At 37.9% G+C, this 24,812-nt stretch overlaps 1 protein-coding gene across 1 annotated transcript in view; it reads right to left on the bottom strand.

Moving 5' to 3' along the window:
- Positions 1–24,812, bottom strand: part of CCDC7 (coiled-coil domain containing 7) — a 297,769-nt gene that overhangs the window by 138,566 nt on the left and 134,391 nt on the right. Inside the window, 6 exon segments of the mRNA XM_083379044.1 lie at positions 266–385; positions 1,246–1,371; positions 2,177–2,305; positions 22,154–22,279; positions 23,327–23,455; positions 24,104–24,229. Coding sequence (XP_083235170.1) covers positions 266–385; positions 1,246–1,371; positions 2,177–2,305; positions 22,154–22,279; positions 23,327–23,455; positions 24,104–24,229 — 756 coding nt within the window.

Here is a 24,812-nt window from a genome sequence, read left to right as displayed (position 1 = left end):
ACTCTTTGCATCTCCCAACTCACAGATTCTCATTCCCAGTTACCAAATCAAGACAATAAACCATTACTGTGAAGTGCCTTTGTTCAGTTTCTTGTATTTCCATGGACCAAAACCCCACCCCTCTTGAAATGATACCATTACAACCAATATCTGTAATACTGAGACAGATAGGCAGATGTATCACTGGTCCAACTAATATAAAGATTATTATATTCCTAAATGTTTAATATTGTTGTTCACATAATACAAAAACACAGATATGTACCACTGATACTGCCTGGCTGGACAGTTACAAGAGCCTGAGCATCCTGTATTTCTTTTTCATTTGATTCCACCTTTTCCAGTAACTGTTGCTCCTTCATCAATAGCTCATGTAATTTTCTTTCTGCAAGCAGAAATATTTTTTTACTCATTTCTTGAGAAACATTTTAGAAGTCATGAATTTATGTATTATTTTTAAACTGTGAATTATTTTTAAGACTAAAATAAACATAATGAACATTATAATGCAGAACATACAAAATTTCTTAAAAACCAACAAGGCAGATTCATATCATAATTATTAAAACATGTTTAGACAAATTCACATATAGTGGGATGGTTGCTAAGAGACATTTAATTCTTTTTTGTTTTTGTTTTCTTTAAAAATAGTTTGTTATATTGTTCTGAAACATACACAGTACTTACATTATTTTGAAAAAAATGGTATTTATTGTATTGACTAGAGATTATTAACACTACAATGTTTACATAACTGAAACCTTTAAAGATAAAAAATATTATAGCATTAACTATAATTTGAAATGGTGTTAGGAATTATAAAAATAAAATTATTTATATTTTACATCCAAAGCTGAATATAACTCTAAATAGCTTTAATTTTGAAAACAGCACCAAATATGAATGTAGTTCATAGGCATACTAAAACACTTGACTATTTTTCTGAGAAATCATTAGAAGGAAGAAATTACTATAAAAAGAAAATTTTGAAAAACAAAGAATAATAATTACAATAAAAAATGGAGTGAGAAGGATATACACTAATTCCAGGTTTGTTTAAATTATACACTGAGATTATAATAAGAACATTATGGTTCAAAGAAAATGACAACTAAATTAGGCATAAAACTATGCACTATTTGATCTATGTGAATAATAAAAATTCACACTAATTGCTAGGTTTACAGTAACATAACAGTATGTACAATCAATACCATTTTTTCTAGAATCTTTATTTGTACTTACCAGAAGGTTGTACAAATGTAGTTCTTTCTGAATAATGGTAACATACATTTTGTATATCATTTAAAGTGGCCTCCAGGTCGGTGGTCAAATGTTTTCTTTGCTCGGTTAATTCCTTCAGCTTATGTTCTATACAACATAAAAATAGTTGTAGTCATTAAAATCATTTTAATAATACCTATATTTCAAGATTCTGATGATGAGCATGTATCTCACTACAAGTTCCATTCATTTACAAAAAATAAATTGTACAGCATTTTGCACTGTGGAGTTGATGTTAAAACCATTAATGGTTTTTTTGCAGGGAAGGATCTTTGCTTGTGGTGTATTCTCAAGAATGTAAGCTAGCTTTAATATGGAATGCAGCACTACTCTGCTGCAAATGTTAAGAGAATTTAGAATAAATTCCTATATATCTCTTTCTGACAGCATTGCTCTTAAACTATATTATTCATACCTGAGCCAAAATGAAAATTTCTTGACTTAGGCTCTCTCTGGCCAAGCTTTGCTGCTTTTTTCAATTGAGCAGGTTTCCTAACAAATCATAAAATTAGAAGGATTCTGATAGAATCTTTTCTAATACATTTAATTAAAATTTATAATCTTTCATGTGATGCAGTGTACTTTATCCAATCCATCTGAAGTGTGTTTGTATTATTACAGTTTTGGACTATCAAAGGCTAAAACTTATATTTAAACTTTCCAACCTGATGACTTCCAGACTAATCTGTGATTACTTTACAGGCCTCACTGAAATAGTTTTAACACATTATAGTACTAAATAAAAGAATTATATTAGCAAGGGTTATTGGCAGTCAAACACCTTTGTTCCATGCATTGAGTTCAATTATATGATTCCAAATGTCTATGTATATGTATTTGTACACATACACACACACACAGATTAAAAAAGTAAAGAGAATATCACACATACCACTGATACTCTCTGGTTGAGTAGCTGCAAGTTCTTGAATTTCTTGTAGCTCTATCCAATTAGATTCTAGTGTTTCTAGTAACTGCTGTTTCTTCTTGGTTAGTTCTTGCAACTTATATAATTCTTTTTCTGCAAGCAAAATTTTCAAAATGATCTCTTCAGAGTTTCAATTAGCAATAATTTCTGCTGGTTGATGACCACAATGAAGGTTTTTTGTATTTTAGCTCTCCAGAAATATTATCATGCTTTTCATTGTTACATTACATTTTAATAACAAACAAAATCACAATATAACCTAATTTAAATTTCTAAAATCAACCTCCTAAACTGCAGATTTGGCTTGGTATCTCTTACTTTTTAAAAACTCCTCTCCATTTACTATATTTAACAACTTATCTGATTAAGAAGTTCTGAACTCAAAAGCTTACTACCTTGTGAATTGGAGTTTTTCAAAAGCAAACAATAATTAATTAGGTGAAAGAAAACACAAAATAAATTTTTGTTTTATCAAATTAAAAGCAATATTAAAATGCCAATTTATCTTAACTACCAAGAAGATAAAGGCAAAACTGCATAATAGCTCGTTTTGTTTTTTATAGTTTGCTGGAAAAGTAAAGAAGGAGGAAAACAACCACACAGTTTGCTAAGATCATTTAGAGTAGTTGAATCACTAATTGGTGGGCTTGCATATTGGAAGCTCACTCAACCTCTGCAAGAGAAGAGGACCAACTAAATTGGGTGATGGATCCAGATTTAACAGAATAATAGAGTTGAGAGAGACCTTGGAAGTCTTTAAGCTCAAACCCCTTCTCAGGCAGGAAACCCTATACTATTTCAGACAAATGGTTGTCCAATCTCTTCTTAAAAACTTCTAGTGTTGGAGCACCCACAACTTCTGGAGGCAGGTTGTTCCACTGATTAATTGTTCTAACTGTCAGGAAATTTCTCCTTAATTCTAGGTTGCTTCTCTCCTTGATTAGTTTCCATCCATTGCTTCTTGTCCTGCCTTCGGGTGCTTTAGAGAATAGCTTGACTCCCTCTTCTTTGTGGCAACGCCTTAGATATTGGAACACTGCTATCATGTCACCCCTCATCTTTCTCTTCATTAAACTAGACATACCCAATTCCATCAACCTTCGTATGTTTTAGCCTCAAGTCCCCTAATCATCTTTGTTGCTCTTCTCTGCACTCTTGAGTCTAACATCTTTTTTTATATTGTGGTGATCAAAACTGGGTGCAGTATTCCAAGTGTGGTCTTACCAAGACATTATAAAGTGGTAACACTTTATGTGATCTTGATTCTATCCCTCTGTTATAATACAACCTAGGATGCATTGGTTTTTTTGGTAGCTACAGCATATTGCTGACTCTTATTTAACTGACTGTTCACTAGGACTCCAAGATCCCTTTCACAATTACCACTATTGAGCCATTACCTATACTGTATCTGTGCATTTGATTTTCTTGCCTAAATGTAGAACCTTACTATTTTCACTGCTGAATTTTCTGAGGATATCCATGGTGTTCCCAATTATTGGGCAGACAGCCCTTTTGCATTCCAAATCCAACTCTGGAATTTAGAACTGAATAATGCAGTTGATGAAATTGGTTGTGAATCAACTATACTTGATCCTAAATTCTAGGGGACTTTTCAATTTTCTAAGGAGCTATAGGAAATGAAATGGCTCACAGAAACAATGAACAGAGCGTGATTGGATAACTATGAACAGACGTACAATGTGACAATAAGAATGGCATTACTGCATCTGCAGATTCATATCCAATGACTTTTTCAGTTATCCATACCATTTTAGATAGATAGATAGATACACAGATAACCTTTATTGTCATTTTTTACTGTGGGCACAATGGCATACATTAAGAATGAAATTTAGTTGCTTGCTCTCAAAGTGTACACATACATAACACACATTTAAACCATACTATATACAACGTATGTATAGACCTACACCTTTACACATAAATAACATATAAATATTAATCACTGTCTATCTCAAATACATAACGGAAGGAGGAATCTTTTATAAAAGATTCAGTTAATATTTTCCACAGGTCATAGTGGGACATAATTATGAGATTCTTCAAAACATAAGAATCCTAGTTAGGTGTCATTTTTGGACAGTTCTTTTGAGATGGAACTTGTAAAAATATATGAGAACATTCAAATTTGTAAATATCAAGAATGTAGATGTATGATATAGGGTTTCCAAGGCAGCAAAGGCTGTAAAGAGCTCCTCCAAAAGTAAAAGATTTATTTTATTTTACTTTATTTTTATTTTAACTTTTTAACCTCTTTTAATATTGTATTTTAACCTACCCATTTTAAACTTTTTAAACCCATTTAAACCCATTTTAAACTTTTAAACCATAGTTTTAAACTTATTTTTAAACCTGTTTTAACAAACCTGAATGGGGAAAAGAAGGAAGAGACAGCACTCTGCAGCAGAAAGTATATCCAAGCCTTTGAAGCAGCAGAAAATGGAGGATTATATTGCAAACAGACAGTCTGCTCCAGTAAGTAACTCATTCGCAGGCACCTTATCAGATAAATTTAATTTATGTGACTCATTGGAATGGGACTTACAAACCGAACTGGAGAGCAGACAGCGTGTGGAGTTGTCCTCCTCCCTCTTGGAGAATGGCTCCCCTCCTTGGAATCTGGCAACAGCCATTTTTACACAGGAGGGAGATGTAGCAAATTTGAAGGGGGAAAATGTGACAGATTTCCTCTCTAGACAATGTTTGCTTACAGCTCAAACTGTAAACTCAATATATGATCTCTTGTCAATTGTCATAAATAAGGTCGACTGCCTGAAAGAATCTTTTGCAAAGTTTGTTAGGAGGCACCCAAATACTGTAGAAGGACTTGGGAGGATAACCATGGACAGACATGGGATGGCTAACTCAGAAAATGAAAGTAGAGAAGGACCTTGTTCTCCTCCCAAAAATTTGAACACCTACAGAGAAAACACTCAATCAGGCAAAGGTCTAAGAGATGACCAATATAACTACAGTCTGCAAACTAACCAGGTTACTTTGCAAATTTATGACAAGAGAGTAAATAGAGGGTGTTGGAGCAATAGAAAAGCTATTAGGCTGTCCCTGAGCCAGCTGCTCAGCTGTGAATTCACTCTGATAGATCTACTACATGCAGAGTGGCTGCCAGCAAGAACACAATGTATGAGAATTCTCCTATCGTTCAAGCAGCCCACAATTCCCTCCATGCTCTTCAGAATGAAACCCTTTCTGAGCATCTTCTCAATATTTCCAATAAGGGTCTTTTGTTCAGAAAAAGTGTGCCCACTCCTGAAACAGCGTCACCAAGAGGGAACTGTCGCTTTAAATCTAGGCTGCAACAGCCCTCACACTACTAAGCCTGAGGCTGCTGCAACTGAACTGACCCTGAGAAAGCAAAGAAGCAATATACGAACTGTGTTACCCACAGCTGCAGGAACTGCTGAGGATGTGCCAGAGGAAATGTTGATTGACCTGTTCAGTGCATTGCCAGAACCTGAGCAAGTTAACATCATTCAAAGATTGGATGACCTAAAGGAGGCACTGACAACAACTCAATCTACAGCAAAGCCTCTATTTAATTTGGCTCCACTAACCACGCAACCTTGTGACAAGATATTTAATCAACAATCTGCCTTTACCTCAACAGTAAAAAAAGGTGTTGTCACACAGGCTGAGAGTGGAGTAATTGCACTGACTGACCCAGCCTCTGAGAAACAACTGAAAGACAAAGGGCTTCATCACACAGTGCCCCCTAAGATGACAAACACTAAGGACATAATCCAGCTTACATCCTCATTTGATTTAGAAGTTCCCACAACATCTTTCCACAAGATGAACCCTCAGCCATGCCCCTCCAAAAATGGACATAAATCTACATTTATAGACTTAAGCCAGAGTACCTGCCCATTGGAAAAAAATCATTCTTGGAGCAAGAGCAGAGGCACACTGGCAACCGAGATATAGAGGAGCAACAACAAGTTCTGCAACACATGAGGAGAAATATCGAACCTCACAACAACTGTGTTTATATGGGAAGCATAGATGATATTGACCCAGCTCCAATGTCAAGTTGACATCTGGCATTTCTACCATCTAGCCCAGGGTTCAGCAACCTGAAACAGTGAAAGAGCCACTCGGAACCAGTTCCCTCACAAAAGGACAAACTGGGAGCTGCAAAAAATGTGTTCACATGCGCGTATATGTGCGCATGCGCAGAACAGGGTTTGACTGAAGAGTGGAGCCAAGGCGAGATATGCACCTACCCTGCATATTTGAATTGATTGGTTGAACTTCTTTAGTCCCACTTTTTTTGGGGGGGACTGCACATGGCAGAGGACTGGGAGCCGCAGGAGATGGCTGAAAGAGCCGCATGTGGCTCCGGAGCCGCGGTTTGCAGACCTGTGATCTAGCCAATCAACTAAGTCAGACCACCTTGCCTCTGAGAACCCCATACAGTTGATGACCTGGAACATAGCTGGCTGGAAAGGGATGGTTGATAGTGGACTAATGAGCTTTCTCTCTAGATTTGATGTAATAGCCTTTCAAGAAACCTGGCTAACCGAAGTGGATGAACCAGTACAATTGCCAGGCTTTCAGGGATGGGCCTCCCCAGCACTAAAAACAAAGAACAAAGGGAGACCCTCTGGTGGGCTATTCATTCTTATAAAGCAAGAGTTGCAATGGCAGGGAGAGAAATTATATAACGAAGATAAGTATCCATACTTTCTAGCTGTCAAATTTGAATATGACCAGTTTGAGTTAATATTGGTAAATGTGTACATTCCTCCAAGCACATCCCAGCACTGTAATTTGGAATACTGGATGGGCTTGGAAGTTATCTAAGAAGATATATCTATACTGTACCCTCAGTCCATAGTGGTATTATTAGGAGATCTGAACACTAGACTCTGTATGAGCTTGCCCAGAAGAAAGGAATCCCAGGGGAGTTCTTTGATAACCATCCTCAGTGGCTCTCGAGAGACTTTAAAAGTAATGCCGCTGGTCTGCTCCTAGTCTCCTTAATTTTTAAGGGTAATCTCCAAATTTTGGGAGGTAAGGACAAGAATTATACATACCCTTATACATATGACTCAGCCAATTCAAGTAGTGTACTGGATCTCTTTTGTGTGTCTAGAGATAAGGCTGACCTCTTCTCAGAGGTCACAGTACACCTTAGCGACAATAGCGACCATCAGGCTGTAAGTGTGACATTGCGAGGCCGTTCAGATTTAAGACCATATAACATGGCTGACAGATGGCTCACCAAAAAGGCAGAGGTGACCTAAAATAAAAGGTTAATTTGGGCCAAAGTTGATACTAAGGCAATATTAGAATGCCTTAAAACAGAGAATGCTACTAAGTGGACTAGAACAATACAGTCATCTACTACTGACTGGATGTCAGCCTTCAATGCATTCTCCAATCTTTGTAACATACTGAAGAAACACCAAACAGCTAAACCTACTACAAAAAGAGCCCAAGTGGGTAGACCTCGCTGGTTTGATTCTGATTGCCAGCGACAGAAAAAGAAATTGAAGGCAGCCATGAGGCTTGCCCAGAGGAATCCTACTGCCCATATACAAGCTAAGATGCTGCACACAAGAAGGGAATATAAAAAAAACTATAACATTAAAGAAAAAACGTTTTGCCATTTCAATCTGGTCAGAACTTGGAGTTGGCTGCCAGAAGTCATAATTCAGTATTATTTTGGCACTCTGTAGCAGGTATCCTGAAGGAACGGAGATTTGCATTTGACATACCAATCTCTGCTGCGGACTAGGAGAATTATTATCAGTGCTTGTTTGCCCCCACCGAACCGGTAAAGAAATTATTTTTAAACAATGATTTGGTAAATCCTAGAACTCTCCCCCCTTGGCCACCAGTCTCAGAAAAGGAGATACAGTCCATCATTAAAAGCTTAAAGAGCAATAAAGCCCCAGGCGAGGATTTTTTACCAGCAGAATTATTTAAGAAATTTCCCAACTGGTGGGGCCCTGTATTAGCAGGTCTTTTTACACACATAGATAACACCTGCCATATACCAGATGGGTGGAAGATGGCAATAGTTGTCCCCATATATAAAAAAGGGAATAAAAAGGATCCTAATAATTATAGGCCCATCAGCCTGATTGACATTGTAGCAAAAATATATGCTAGGTACCTTTTCAACAGAATTGAAATCTGGGTAGAGAAAAACAACATCCTCACAGAAGAACAAGCAGGTTTTAGACAAAACAGATCTACTATTGATAACTGCTTTGTCTTGAACCATCTAATTGCCAAATATGCCTATAAGAGGAGACCCCTGTTTGCTGCTTTTATAGACCTTACAGCAGCATTTGATATGGTAAATAGAGATGTACTATGGAGTAAATTGACATCTCTTAAAATAGAACCCAGACTCCTGGCCTTGATTAAAGCCCTTTACACAAGTACCTGTTTGAGGGTGCAGTATGGGGTTAATGGGGCCCTGACTAACAGGATTCACACAAATAAAGGAATAAGGCAAGGGTGTATCCTGGCCCCATTATTATTTAATTTATACATCAATGACTTGCCAGGGTTAATGAAGGATACCATGGTACACATGCCTATGATCCTAAATACTTACTGTAACAGCTTGCTTTATGCTGATGATATTATTTTATTATCATACTCACAAGTAGGATTATGTAGGCTATTAAGAAGATTCAGCTCTTATTGCCAGGATAACTCCCTAATCATTAGCAAATCCAAATCGAAAATAATGGTGTTTGGAAGAAACCATCAGAGACATAAGTGGCAATTAGATGGTGAACCAATTGAGCAGGTTAATACCTTTGTATATTTGGGAGTAACTTTTTCCAAGACTGGATCTTGGGCCTGCCATCATCAACGGAGTACATTTAGAGCAAAAGCCCGTTTGAATTTATTGCTCAAACTAAAGAACCATAGTTACCCAGGGTCCCTAGCTCCATTACTCAAGGTTTATAAGGGTACGGTTACAACAATGCTCTTGTAAGGAGCAGAAATTTGGGGTCTTTATTCAACCAGTTTTTGAACAAACACAGTCCCAGCATCTGAGATGTATTTTGGGTGTAGATCCAAGAACATCTGCTGCAGCAGTTAGAGCTGAATTGGGAATTCATACAATTTAGGCATTATCTAAAATTAGAGCTTATAACTACTGGTGCAAAGTTAATGAAATGGAGACTGATAGACTCCCCAAATTATGCCTACTAGAGCAAATAAAACTACAATCACAAATCTCCTTGATCACCAAACTAACAAATTTTGTAAGAAGCTGTGGCCTTCCTGTTTCTTGTGTAACAGGAGAACAATCTAAAAAAAGAGTTGCCCAAAGAATTAAAAATATAGAAGCACAAACTGATATAGCTATCCTTAGTAAGGTGGGTAACTTGAAATGGCTGAGTAAATACAAATGTACTTTTCAAGTGGACAGTTATTTGAAGTTACAACTCCCAAAACATCTTATGGAGATATTTACGAGAGCGAGATTCGAACAGCTTGATACAATGGTCAGATATGGGAGATTTCATGCTATACCATACAATGAGTGTCTCTGCATTTGCGGAGCGGCAGAGGTAGAGGACCTGGCTCACATCCTATTTGACTGTTGTCTGTATAAGAGGGTGAGAGACAGGTATCTTGGTCTATATAGCAAACGAATGACCCATTGGGATCCCCATATCAAAATAACTTATCTTATGTCCGGTCAGAACTTGAAAGTAACATTTAACGTAGCACAGTATTTAAACAAAATGATCCGGTTAAGATCTGCATATGTGGGGACGTCCGGGTGGCAAGGCTCTGTTGATGGCAGCCATTTCAGCTGTCAGCCCCGCTGTCTCCGTAGAGCCGCCAAAAACAGCAACGATCAGCTGTTTGGTGGCTCGGAAGCCCGCTCCTCAGGAGAAGAGGAGGGGGTGAGCGCCCAGGCAGGGGTAGACCTCCCCCAGACCGCCAGAGTTGAAACTCTGGTGGTTGAAGGGTTGAGCCCCCCACAGCCTGAGTTTGCTCCGGACTCCAGGACGCCTCTGCTCCAAGGCTTTGGAGCAGAGCAGGACGCTGCAACCATCCCTGCCAGCGAGAGTGAACTTTGGATTACTTGGATGCAGGCGAGCTGTGCAGGAGAATGCTGTCAGAGCAAGTATTTGAACTTTAACTCGATAAACTTTTTGGAGACTTTTAAAAGTGAAAGTGCGCAATAGAATTAAGTGGGTGAAAATGGCTGCCAAGTCAACTAAAGTTCCTAGAAGCGCCGGGGCTTCGCCAGCTCAGCAATCTTCATTACAGGCTTTAATGCCTCCCCCTCCGGCACCCACACCTGCACCAGCCTTGACAATAAAAGATTTGCAGGATGTTTTGCAAGAGGCTTTGAAAAAGCAATCTCAGCAATTAGCTGAGCTTATTGAGGAGAAGAATACAGAAATAAGGGCAGACAACTTACTTGCACTTCAAGGCATGGCTGTTTGTATTGAACGTCTGGATGAGAAAGTGGAAGATCTTAGCCAAAATAATATGAGATTAGATGCCAAAATGATGGATGCTGAAACAGTGAGGGAAAAGATTGACGATGATTTACTATTGGTTCAGCATAGAGAGATGGAATTTGCTGTGAGAATTAGAGGGTTGAAGGAAGACCCTAAGGAAAATTTGAAAAAAGTAGTTTCAGAAGCTCTTGAACAGGTTCTGGGGCGCTCAGCAGAAGATGTTATGGTGGATATAGATAAAATATTTCGTGTTAATTCCTGGATTGCAATACAAAGGAAGCTACCTAGAGATGTGGTGGTTTATTGTACAAAGAGAGCAATTAGAAATGAGGTTATTCAAGCCTTTTATAATAACAAATTTACAGTTGCAGAGCAAGAAGTTCTAATTTTAAAAGAGATCCCTCCAAGAATTTTAAGGAGAAGGAAAGAATTTGCTTTTCTGGCAGAAGAATTAAGAACACGGGATATCCAGTTCAGATGGGAGATTCCAGTAGGTATGGTGGTGATGTACACAGGCACGAGATACCGTCTCCTTACAGTTTTACAGACACGTGATTTTTATGCCAATATTTTGAAGGCAGGCCCCATACCACTTCTGGAATCTAAAAGGAAGAATGGCGAAGGTGAATGTCAACCACAAAGTGAGAGTATACAAGGTGCTGAAGGAGTTACGCAGTTGAAAGATGGAGAATTCCAGAAAGCTACAGGAGTGGATCAGATTTCAGTACCAACGGAGGAGGTCAGAGACCAAAGAATGACACGCGCTGCAGCTAGACGAATGAGACAAGAGCAAGAACAGCAGAGAGCTATGACTGCATCTCAAAAACTTACTTACAGTGAAGCAGTGGGAGGAGTGAAGCCAAAGAGAGTGCAGGTGATATTGGAAGAGGCGCTCCAAAAGCTTCATGTCGCAAAAGGTGGTGACAAACCTTCTAACTTGGAATGTTAATGGTTTAAATTCACCACATAAGAGAAAGAAAGTATTTCAATATCTAAAGCAATTTAAAAACGATGTTATTTGCTTACAGGAAACACATATTCGAACGGCTGATCAAAAGTACTTGGTAAACTTTAGGTTGGGCACACAGTTTATTGCTTCTGTGCCTGATAAGAAAAATGGAGTTGTTATTTATGTTAAGGATACTTTAACAGCGAGTTTAATTGAAGGAGACAAACAAGGAAGATATGTTATAATTGAACTATTAAAATAGAAGGCAAGAAAACGCTTTTGGTTGGATTATATGCTCCTAATCAACAGCAAGGAGATATTTATAATTTATTACACAGCAAGATTATTCAGTGGGATTATAAATCTTGTATTTTTATGGGAGATTGGAATGGCGTCTTGGATGTACAAATGGACAGGGAGGTCTTTTTAAAAGCACGCCAAGTCATGCTAAACTGCCTAAGTCTTTTTTTGAGATGAAGGATGACTTGGAATTGAGAGATGTTTGGAGAGAAAGGAACTTGCAAGAAAAAGACTTTACTTTTTTCTCCGACAGGCATCAATCTTTCTCCAGGATTGATTTTGTATTAATTACTAATGATTTTTTTTTCTATCTAGAATTAAGAAGATCAAGATTTGTCCAAGAACTATATCTGATCATAGTCCAGTATGGTTGGAGATAGAGAAAGATAATGGAGATAGATGGTCTTGGCGCTTAAATGAAAATTTGTTTAGATACCAGAAAAATGTGGAAGAGTGTAAAAAGCAGATGAAAGAATTTTTTAAAATTAATATGCATAAAGGTACTTCTATTGAGATGGTTTGGGATGTAAGTAAAGCTTATATGAGAGGTGTATTAATATATTTGAACAATAAACATAGACGTAAATTGGAATTTAAGAGGAAAGAATTAGAGGATGAAATTAAGGAGAAAGAAAAGGCTTTAATTCTGAATCCATCTGATGGGAAGATCAAAGAGGTAATTACTTTACTAAGGGGTCAGTTTGATATGTTAATGGCAGATCAAGTGGCAACTAACCTACGGTATGCTAGACACAACACTTTTTGTAATGCTAATAAACCGGGTAGATGGTTAGCTTACTTGTTAAGGAAGAAGCAAAGAGCTTGTAATATAGATAGAATAGAACATAAGAGTAAAGTAGTGTATCAGCAGAATCTTATTAAAAAGACTTTTGTTGATTTTTGTTCTAAGTTGTATGCTACAGATAAGATTAGAGATGTAGATATAGATGGATACTTGACGAATGCTAATATTCCTGTTCTTACGCAAGAACAAAAGGAAGGGATGAACCAATTGATTCAAGGTGCTGGTTTTGACCTACAAAGCCCTACATGGCATGGGTCCGGATTACCTACCGCAGCACCTGCTGCCGGCATCAACTTCCCTCCGTCCAGTGCGCTCCCACAGAGAGGGCCTCCTCAGGGTGCCTCTGATCAAAGAATGTTGATTGGTGGCCCCCAGGGGGAGGGCATTCTCTGTGGGCGCGCCAGACCTGTGGAACCGCCTTCCGGTTGAGCTCCGGATGGCCCCTGACCTGCGCTCCTTCCAGCGTGATTTAAAAACTTATCCATTTGAACAATCTGGCCTGGTCTGATGGGTTTGGGGTTGGATTTAAATAAGTTCTTAACACATTTTTAGTATTGTATTCTTGGGCATAATTATTTAATTTTTTAATCTCTTTTTTAACTTTTGTATTTACACTTTTGATATTTATTGCCCTGTACACCGCCCTGAGTCCTTCGGGAGAAGGGTGGTATAAAAATTTAATAAATAAAATAAATAAATAAAATAATAAATTGATAACTGATGAAGAAATTTTTCTAGCAATTAAACAATTAAAAGTGGGTAAAGCACCGGGAACTGACGGTTTGACTGCCGTTTCTTATAAAAATTTACAGTTAGAAATGGTGGAACCCTTAAGACAATTGTTTAAGACAATTCAATTGGGAGGAGGAGTGCCTCCATCGTGGAAAACTGCCTTTATTTCATTGATCCCGAAGGGAGATCAGGATGCTACCCAAGCCAAAAACTACAGACCAATATTGCTTTTAAATACTGACTATAAGATATTTGCAAACATTTTAGCCAATAGATTAATGAAGGTAATGCAACAAGTGATTCATAGTGATCAAACTGGATTTATAAGTGGTAGACAAATGAAGAATAATGTGAGACATATTGTAGATCTATTGGAATTTTTGGAAAGAAATAATCAGATTCCTGCAGCGCTGATCTTTTTGGATGCGGAAAAAGCTTTTGATCAATTGGACTGGCAATTTTTGATGAAAGTATTAGAGAAAATGGGATTTGGGGGAAAATTTTTACAACCTATTAGGGCAATATATCAGAAGCAAACAGCTCGTATAATAGTAAATAACAGTTTGACAGAATCATGCAATATTGAAAAGGGTACAAGACAGGGGTGTCTGCTGTCACCTTTATTGTTTGTTTTAACATTGGAAATATTACTGATTAAAATACGAGATTCAAATAAAATTAGGGAAGTTCAAATAAGAGATCAGGATTACAGATTGAGGGCGTTTGTGGACGACCTGGTTATTACAGTAACTCAACCGGATTACTCAGTTGTAGAATTGATGGAGATAATAATGTTATATGGGAAAGTTTTTGGATTTAAGATAAACACACAAAAAACTAAAATATTGTCTAAGAATATGACTGTACCACAAAAGGCTCCTTTAGAACAGCTAACGGGATTTGAAATAGTTAAAAAGATTAAATATTTGGGGATATATCTTTCAGCCTCAAATGTGAAGTTATATAAAAATAATTATGAAATGTTATGGGGAAAATACAAAAAGAATTAGATAGTTGGAAAAAATTACAATTGTCTTTAATGGGAAGAATTGCAGCAGTGAAGATGAATGTTTTGCCAAAAAAATTTTTTTGTTTCAAATGATACCTATACTTAAAAAGGATTTAAATCTGGAGGAATGGCAAAAAGGAATTAATAAATTTGTTTGGGCAGGGAAAAAGCCACGAGTTAAATTTAAGATAATGCAAGATACGCGTGAAAGAGGTGGTCTTAAAATGCCTAATTTTAAATTATATTATGAGGCTGCTGCTTTGTCATCGATAAATGATTGGTTTAATTTAACACAAGGGAGATTATTAAATCTTGAGGGTCATGATTTGTTATTTGGTTGGCATGCATATTTATTATATGATAAGAAGGTGGATAATGTGTTTAAGATACATATTTTAAGGTATGCTCTGTTGCGAGTTTGGAAAAAGTATAGACATAAGTTAAATTATAAGATACCAATTTGGGCAATACCTAAACATGCAATAGAAAATATAAATGTGGATTCAAACAGGATGAGACTACATATAAGGAAATTTTAAGTTTAGAAAGGAATGTATGGCAATTAAAACCATATAATATTTTAAAAGAAAAAAAGATTGTACAAACTTGGTTTCAGTATGGGCAATTACAGGCAAGATGGAAAGAGGACCAGAAAGCTGGCCTTTCGATGACTGATGAAAATTTGGTAAAACAAATTAGAGATCAAGACCAAGCACATATTAAAAGGATATATAATGCATTGATAGAAATTGACTCAGAAACAGAACTTGTTAAAGATTGTATGATAAAGTGGGCTCAGAATTTTCAAGAAGTTATAACAATGGATACTTGGGAAAAGATCTGGGTTAGAAACGTAAAATTTACACAGGCCCAAAACTTAAGAGAGAATTTTTATAAAATGCTTTATAGGTGGCACTTAGACCCTAAAAAATTAGCAAGTATGTATCCGAACTGCCAGCCCAAATGTTGGAGGTGTGGTTGTGAAGATGCAACATATTTTCATATATGGTGGACTTGTAAAAAGGTTAAAGCTTTTTGGATTAAAATTTGGTGGAATATGCAAAAGATATTTAAGTTTAAGTTTAAGTTTATTATACTTGTATACCGCCCTTCTCCCGAAGGACTCAGGGCAGTGAACAGGGCATATATAAAAATACAAATTACAAAAATTAAAAAAGAGAATTAAACACGAGCCCAAACTAAAAACAGTAGAAAAATGTAAAAAATCCCCAATAAAAACCCCAACGCATCCCCCATCAGGCCAGGCTGGCCTGTTCAAACAGGTAGGTCTTCAAGTCGCGTCGGAAGGAGCAAAGGTCAGGTGCCATCCGGAGCTCAACCGGCAGCTGATTCTATAAAGCCGGGGTGCCCACAGAGAAGGCCCTCCCCCTGGGGGCCACCAGCCGACATTCTCTGACCGGTGGCACCCTGAGGAGGCCCTCTCTGTGGGAACGCACAGGGCGGAGGGAAGTTGACGCTGGCAGCAGGTGGTCCCCGAGGTATTCCGGACCCATGCCATGTAGGGCTTTAAAAACCATTACCAAAACCTTGAACCTCACCCGGAAGACAACTGGCAACCAATGCAGCTCGCGGAGCAAAGGTGTAACATGGGAGTACCGGGAGACTCCGAAGACAACTCTCGCGGCTGCATTCTGTACCAGCTGGAGCCTCCGAGTGGTCTTCAAGGGAAGCCCCATGTAGAGAGCGTTGCAGTAGTCCAGACGAGAGGTCACGAGCGCATGAGTGACTGTACACAGGGCATCCTGGTCTAGATAGGACCGCAACTGGCGCACCAGGCGAACCTGGGCGAAAGCCCCCCTAGTCACAGCCACTATATGATCTTCCAAAGTAAGCCGCAAATCTAGGAGGACTCCCAAGTTGCGAGCCCTATCTACGGGGGGTAAAAAAAGAAAAGGATAAAGTTTTCCCCGCAATTGTTTTTATTGGGTATTATTACAGATACTACTGTAATAGACATTAAATTGATGTTTAATTTAATTACGGCGGCAAGACTTTTAGTTGCGCAATACTGGAAGAAGGAGGAATTGCCGACTATAGAAGAGTGGACTTTGAAAGTTTCCAATTTGGCGGAAATGGCAAAGATTTCGGCATATTTGAAAGATCAATCGCAACAGAGATATATTGTGGAATGGAGAAGATGGATTGAATATATTCAGAATAAATATGGGACTAAAAAGTTTCATTTAGCATTTGAATAAGTAGTGGATTTTTATGATGTATGATTAGTTATTTGTTACTTTATTAATATTATGACTATGGAGAGTTAAAGTCCGATAGAACTTAATTGCGTAATTCAATGAAGCTATGAGCTATGCCGTGCAGGGCCACCCAAGACGGACAGGTCATAGCAGAGAGTTCTGACAAAACGTGATCCACTGGAGAAGGAAATGGCAACCCACTCCAGTATCTTTGCCATGAAAACCCTATGGACAGTACCAAAAGGCAAAACGATATGACGCTGGAAGATGAGCCCCTCAGGTCGGAAGGCGTCCAATATGCTACTGGGGAAGAGCAGAGGGCTAGTACTAGTAGCGCCAGAAAGAATGAAGCGACTGGGCCAAAGCCGAAAGGACGCTCAGCTGTGGATGTGTCTGGTGGTGAAAGGAAAGTCCGATGCTGTAAAGATTTTTTCTCCATAGGAACCTGGAATGTAAGATCCATGAATCAAGGAAAACTGGACGTGGTCAAACAAGAGATGACAAGACTGAACATTGACATCTTAGGTATCAGCGAACTAAAATGGACAGGAATGGGTGAATTTAATTCAGATGACCATCAGGTATACTACTGTGGGCAAGAATCCTTCAGAAGAAATGGAGTAGCCTTCATAGTCAATAAAAGAGTAGGAAAAGCAATACTGGGATACAATCCTCAAAATGACAGAATGATCTCAGTTCGAATCCAAGGCAAACCATTCAATATCACAGTAGTCCAAGTCTATGCCCCAACCACCAGTGCTGAAGAGGATGAAATTGACCAGTTCTATGAAGCACTACAGCACCTTATAGAACTAACACCAAAAAATGATGTTCTTATCATCATGGGGGATTGGAATGCTAAAGTAGGAAGCCAAAAGATAACTGGAATAACAGGCAAGTTTGGCCTTGGAGTGCAAAATGAAGCAGGGCACAGGCTGATAGAATTCTGTCAAGAGAATACGATGGTCATAGCAAACACTCTTTTCCAACAACCCAAGAGACGGCTCTACACATGGACATCACCAGATGGTCAACACAGAAATCAGATTGACTATATGCTCTGCAGCCAAAGATGGAGAAGCTCTATACAGTCAGTAAAAACAAGACCAGGAGCTGACTGTGGCTCAGACCATGAGCTTCTCCTTGCAAAGTTTAGGCTTAAACTGAAGAAAGTAGGGAAAAGCACTAGGCCAGTCAGGTATGAATTAAATCATATCCCTGTTGAATATACAGTAGAGGTGACAAATAGATTTAAGGAATTAGATCTGATAGACAGAGTGCCTGAAGAACTATGGACAGAGGTTCGTGACATTGTACAACAGGTAGCAACCAAAACCATCCCAAAGAAAAAGAAATGCAAGAAAGCAAAATGGCTGTCTGAGGAAGCTTTGCAAATAGCTGAGGAAAGGAGGGAAGCGAAAGGCAAGGGAGAAAAAGAAAGATACACCCAATTGAATGCAGAATTCCAGAGAATAGCTAGAAGAGATAAGAATGCCTTCTTAAATGAACAGTGCAAAGAAATAGAAGAAAACAATAGAATAGGGAGGACCAGAGATCTTTTCAAGAAAATTGGAGAAATGAAGGGAACGTTTAATGCAAAAATGGGCATGATAAAGGACCAAAATGGCAGGGACCTAACAGAGGCAGAAGAGATTAAGAAGAGGTGGCAAAATTACACAGAAGAACTATACAAGAATGAGCTTAACGTCCCTGATAATCACAATGAGGTGGTCACTGACCTCGAGCCAGACATCCTAGAATGTGAAGTGAAGTGGGCCTTAGAAAAGCTGAGCAACAACAAAGCTAGTGGAGGTGACAGTATTCCAGCTGAGCTATTCAAAATCTTAAAAGACAATGCAGTGAAAGTGCTACACTCAATTTGCCAGCAAATTTGGAAAACTCAACAGTGGCCACAGGATTGGAAAAGATCAGTTTACATTCCAATTCCTAAGAAAGGCAGTGCCAAAGAATGTTCAAACTATCGCACCATTGCACTCATTTCTCATGCTAGTAAAGTCATGCTTAAAATCCTACAAGCTAGACTTCAGCAGTATGTGGATCGAGAACTACCAGAAGTGCAGGCAGGATTTCGAAGAGGCAGAGGAACTAGAGATCAAATTGCCAACATACGCTGGATCATGGAGAAAGCTAGGGAGTTCCAGAAAAACATCTACTTCTGCTTCATTGACTATGCTAAAGCCTTTGATTGTGTGGATCATAACAAACTGTGGCAAGTTCTTAAAGAGATGGGAGTACCAGACCATCTTATTGGGCTCTTGAGAAACCTATATGCGGGTCAAGAAGCAACAGTGAGAACTGGACACGGAACCACTGATTGGTTCAAAATTGGGAAAGGAGTCCGGCAAGGCTGTATACTGTCGCCCTGCCTATTTAACTTATATGCAGAGCACATCATGAGAAAGGCAGGGCTAGATGAATCAAAAGTTGGAATTAAGATTGCCGGAAGAAATATCAACAACCTAAGATACGCAGATGATACCACTCTAATGGCAGAAAGTGAAGAAGAACTAAAGAGCCTCTTGTTGCAGGTGAAGAAGGAGAGTGCAAAACTTGGGTTGAAACTTAACATTAAGAAAACCAAGATCATGGCATCTGGCCCTCTCAATTCCTGGCAAATAGATGGGGAAGAAATGGAGGTAGTGACAGATTTTATTTTCCTGGGCTCCAAGATCACTGCAGATGGGGACTGTAGCCAAGAAATTAAAAGACGCTTGCTCCTGGGGAGGAAAGCCATGGCAAATCTAGACAGCACACTAAAAAGCAGAGACATCACCCTGTCAACAAAAGTGCGTATAGTCAAGGCTATGGTCTTTCCAGTTGCAATGTATGGTAGTGAAAGTTGGACCATAAGAAAGGCTGAGCGCCAAAGAATTGAGGCCTTTGAACTGTGGTGCTGGAGAAGACTCCTGCGAGTCCCTTGGACTGCAAGGCGATCAAACCGGTCAGTCCTAGAGGAGATCAATCCTGACTGCTCTTTAGAAGGCCAGATCCTGAAGCTAAAACTCAAGTACTTTGGCCACCTAATGAGAAGGAAGGACTCCCTGGAGAAGAGCCTAATGCTGGGGAAGATCGAGGGCAATAGAAGAAGGGGACGACAGAGAATGAGGTGGCTGGATGGAGTCACTGAAGCAGTAGGCGTGAGCTTAAATGGACTCCAGAAGATGGTAGAGGACAGGAAGGCCTGGAGGAATGTTGTCCATAGGGTCGCGATGGGTCGGACACGACTTCGCAGCTAACAACAACAACAACAGAACTTAATATGTTATTTTTGTTATTAGCATATTTTAGTTTATGTTTGTATTATTATACCCTGTATTCAGCTCTGGGAAGTCGGGGAGGGGGGAGGGGAGGGTTGGGGAGAGGGGAGGGGGAGGAGGGAGTTTTTTGTATTTAAAAATGTATTGTAAAACTTTTCAATAAAAAAAAGATCTGCATATGTGGGACTGATTGGGGTAGATTGCAAGGGCGACTCCGAAATATAATGTTATCATATTTTATCTATATCTTAAAGGTAAAGGTAAAGGTTCCCCTGCACATGCGTGCTAGTCATTTCCGACTCTAGGGGCCGGTGCTCATCTCCGTTTCAAAGCCGAAGAGCCAGCGCCTGTCCTAGGATGTCTCCGTGGTCATGTGGCCGGCATGACTACACGCCAAAGGCGCACGGAACGCTGTTACCTTCCCACCGGAGTGGTCCCTATTTTTCTACTTGCATTTTTACGTGCTTTCGAACTGCTAGGTTGGCAGAAGCTGGGACGAGTAACAGGCGCTCACTCTGTTATGCGGCACTCGGGATTTGACCCGCCAAACTGCCGACCTTCTGATCGACAAGCTCAGCGTCCTAACCCACTGAGCCACCACGTCCCTATATCTATATCTTAAATTTGTATTTTATTACTATTTCATCTTAAATTGTATTTTATTTTAATTCCATTTTAAATTGTATTTTATCAAATTCCATTTTGGATTGCTTTTATCAAGTTTTGGTGACAGTTTGTTGCTGGAACTTTACACTTTGATATGGCCCAAGGGCTAATCAATAAAGTTGTTGTTGATATAGGGTTTCCTATATCATAAGCACTACCATCTGAATCTATGATCCATTTCTTGTCTGGGTCCTTCAGATTACAACGTGTGATGTGTAAAGCTAGACGCAAGAGAAAATGAACATGACTTTAAGAGAAAGGGTGATGCAAAAAAGCTGTCTTGGTATCTTTGTCAATTGTTATTCTTGTAAACCAAAATGCATCTCCAATTCTAAAATAACACATTTGCACTCTGGCAGATGCTTTGCATATTCTTCACAGAGGACCTCAGAATGTTACATCATAGTTATTCTTCACCATATGAATTGGAGTTAACTTAAAAATAGCCACCAAATCATATGAGAGGATTAAGAACAGAAAAATAATTTAATTTTCCCACTCTTGTGGCCATAATGTAGGCTCATACAAATTTTCATTCTCCTATATTATTCTGAGAATCTCTTGAAGCTCATGGTAAAGATTAAGGGTTCCATCAGGATCAGTAAACAGAGATATTCTGCTCAAGAGCAATTCTTATCCATGGCCAAGCACTCTTGCTCTATGAAGTCAACCTGCCCACCAGACATTCAAGAAAACAATCAAACAACCTTCAGAAGCACATCAGATCTCTCAGATATCCAGGTGAGAAAGATGGGGGAAGCAACTCCAAATCTGATCAGTCTCCAAATCTCACAAATATAAAAACTGTATGTTCTAAGTACATTCTTCTATTTTCCAGCTGATCACAAGGAAAGCAAAGAAGGCAGTATGGCAAAAACACTATTTGTTGACTACAATAGAATTTTTGCTCACATCAGTAGTTGACAAGTTGCTGTAGGCATGATCCCACCATTTCTGCCTACACTTGAAAAAAATGCAAAATAAATCTCCCCTACCAAAACACCCGAGTTACATATTCAACCACTGTTCAGTCTCAATTTGCCTGCCACTTCCAATTCAGTATGTTAAGATTTATCAGTGCATTGTAATCTACACTGCCACCATCCCAACCTTTTTCAGCATCTGGTTAGCAAACTCACATCTGATGAAGTGTTGCCTAGTAAATTGTTTGCTTGTTTCTCTGCCAGTATTGCTTTTGCTGATGCACTAAAATTTTCTCTGCATAGCTTTTTGTCACTTCTGTAGAAGTTTTCTCTCACCATTAACCTCCAAAGTTTCCCAGTCAGCATAAGATTTTCAACCTGTTTTTTTTTTGTAACCAGCCAGCTGCCCAGCTGCCCTTGGAGGTAAAAATTAGCAAAATTCAGTAAATTAGAGAAACCAACAGATAAGGATTCTAATAGAGTCAGTCACTACAATGATTGCCAGATTTCAAAACAATATGAATAATAGTTGTCGCTTTTTCTAAACGTCTTAGTAGTTATTTACCAATAGACTGTACAAATGCAGTCCTTTCTGAAGCATGAAGACATATATTTTGCATATCGTGTACAGCCGCTTCCAGATCTGAGGTCAAATGTCTTCTTTGTTCAGTTAACTCCTGCAACTTTTGCTCTATAAAAAAATCCAAATAAAATATTACTATATAATATGCTAAATAGAAAATTCCAGTGATTAGCAGGTATCTAGTATTTTTATGTCACTTCCAGAGAAGAATGAACTCCTACCCTTCCAAAATATCTACCCATTTGCCAGTAATTAAATGTGTAGCATTTTCTTTTTATTTATTTTGTTTATTCAATAGCTGCCCATCTCAGTTTGAAATACTACAAAATAGATATTAAAATTATTAAACTATTTGGAAGAACTAACTCTCTATTATAGTTTTAGGATGGCAACGGGGATTGTAATGCTGTTGTGAGAGACAATTTGCTTTAATGGTTAAGGTATCAGACTAGAGACCAGGAGACAGTGAATTCTAGTCCCCCTTGGGCATGAAGCCAGCTGGGTGCCATTAGGCCAGTCACTTTCTCTCAGCCCTAGGAAGGCAGCCATTGCAAATCAATTCTAAAAACTTTACCAAGAAAACTGCAGGGCCTTATTCAGACAGTGTCTGAGAATTAGACATGATTTAATGAAAGAAAAAAATGTTATTGTGTTGTGAATTCCAGAAGACCTGAAGTAAAGTTTGTTTCTCTCACACTCTGCATTATCTTTGAACAGGTGCATATGCTTGAAATTAACCTGAGGTTCAAATCTCAGCTTAAGTAAATATGTTCTGGTCCAGACCTCTACAGGGCAAAGTTAATTGCTATTTCTGCAGTAGGACTGTTTTGCTAAAACATTAATATATATTATTCTTAATTGTAGTAGGCAAATAAAATGTCTGCTCGTGGCTTTATGTATGTGGATTTAATTTAATACCTATCTTTACATCTAAGAATAAACATACTAGCAGGACAGTCACTGAAGAAGACAGTTTTTTCTATCAGATAGCTTCTGGATTAAGAAAGGCTTCCATGAAACTATTTTTTCACTTGGCATAACATGAGTAACAGTAACAAATGCTATTTTCAAACATGCATCTTCACCATAAGTACCTGTGTTTATTGGATTCAAAATGTGTGGATGTGTTTTATATATATAAAAAATCTCACATACCACTGAAACTGTCTGATTGGATAGCTACAAGTTTCTGAAGTTCTTGTAGATCTTTCTGATTAAATCCTAGTGTTTCCAGTAACTGATGTTTCTTCTCAGATAGTTCATGCAACTTATGTAATTCTTTTTCTGCAAACAAAACATTATAAATGATCATTTCAAAAATATTTTCAAGCTCTTCATTTTAGCACTGCCTTCAATATAGACATAAATTAATCATCACTATAGGATCTCTGTCCCCCAGGCTCCCACCTCACTAGCCTTTTGAAAGATCTTAAAAGGTTGGTCTTTTTCCTAAGTGTTGGGATAGGGTAAGGCTGGAATCCAATAGTTGGTATTTCCTATGTATTGCAAATTGTTGTTAACAATACAAGAAGCATGAATGGAAGGTGTTGATTTTTATTTTATTTTATTTTTACTGCTGCTGTGAGCCACTGTGAGCCACTGTGAGCTCATCAGATTGGTGATCATATAAGTCTCATATATACATTACAAAGATACATTTTCCCAAAGTCAAATTGAATAGATATGCCAGAATACCTTACTATTCCTATCTGTACAGATAGATAAAAAGCATATAATTGTCCTCACTATTTGATAATAAGGTTTACAATACTAAAATATATATATATAAGGTTTACAATAATTAATATATATATATATATATATATATATATATATATATATATATATATATATATATATATATATATATATATATATATATTAAAACAATATGCACAATCAATGATGTTTGATAAAACATTATTTCCTTACCAGTAGGTTGTATAAATGTAATTCTTTCTGAAGCACGACGACATACATTTTGCATACTATCTAGTGTTGCCTCGAACTCTATGGTCAAATTTCTTCTTTGCTCATTTAATTCCTGCAACTTGTGTTCTACAATCATGATATAACATTATTATGCATAAAAATAGTTGAATTCATTAGATTCATTTTTAATTTTATCTATATTTCAAAACTTTAATGATTAGCATATGTCTACATAATAGAATGAGTCTCCACTCATTCATTGGTGATTAAATGTAGACCATTACATACACCAGAAATTAAAATTATTAAATGGTTCTCAGTGGAGAATTTATCCAGCTAAAAGTCTCAAGAATGATGCTGTGCTAAAAAATACCACCATAGCTGAGAAAATGTTTTCTTAAATTTTTCTTACATATCATTACCTTTAACCAAGGACATAACTTGAAATCAACCTACAATGTGAGCTTAAGTGAAAATTTTCTTACATACTTCCATGAATTCTATAGTTGCAAATTGTTTTATTTGCAGTTGAACAATTTTCTCTGAATATTTTTAATTGCAACAGAGAAATGTTATCTCTGCTTGTAGTACAGTAAATTTCAAAAGTTAATGTCTGTCTTTACAACTAGCAATGAATACATCAGCAAGATATATAATAACTGAAGAGGAAGTCTTTCACAACCAGCTGATTTCCAGATGAACCTGTGTG

The sequence above is a fragment of the Vipera ursinii genome, assembly GCF_947247035.1.
Source record: "Vipera ursinii genome assembly, chromosome: Z".
NCBI lineage: Eukaryota > Metazoa > Chordata > Lepidosauria > Squamata > Viperidae > Vipera > Vipera ursinii.
The sequence above is the reverse complement of the archived record's forward strand: the minus strand, read 5'-3'. Positions and strand labels throughout refer to the sequence as shown.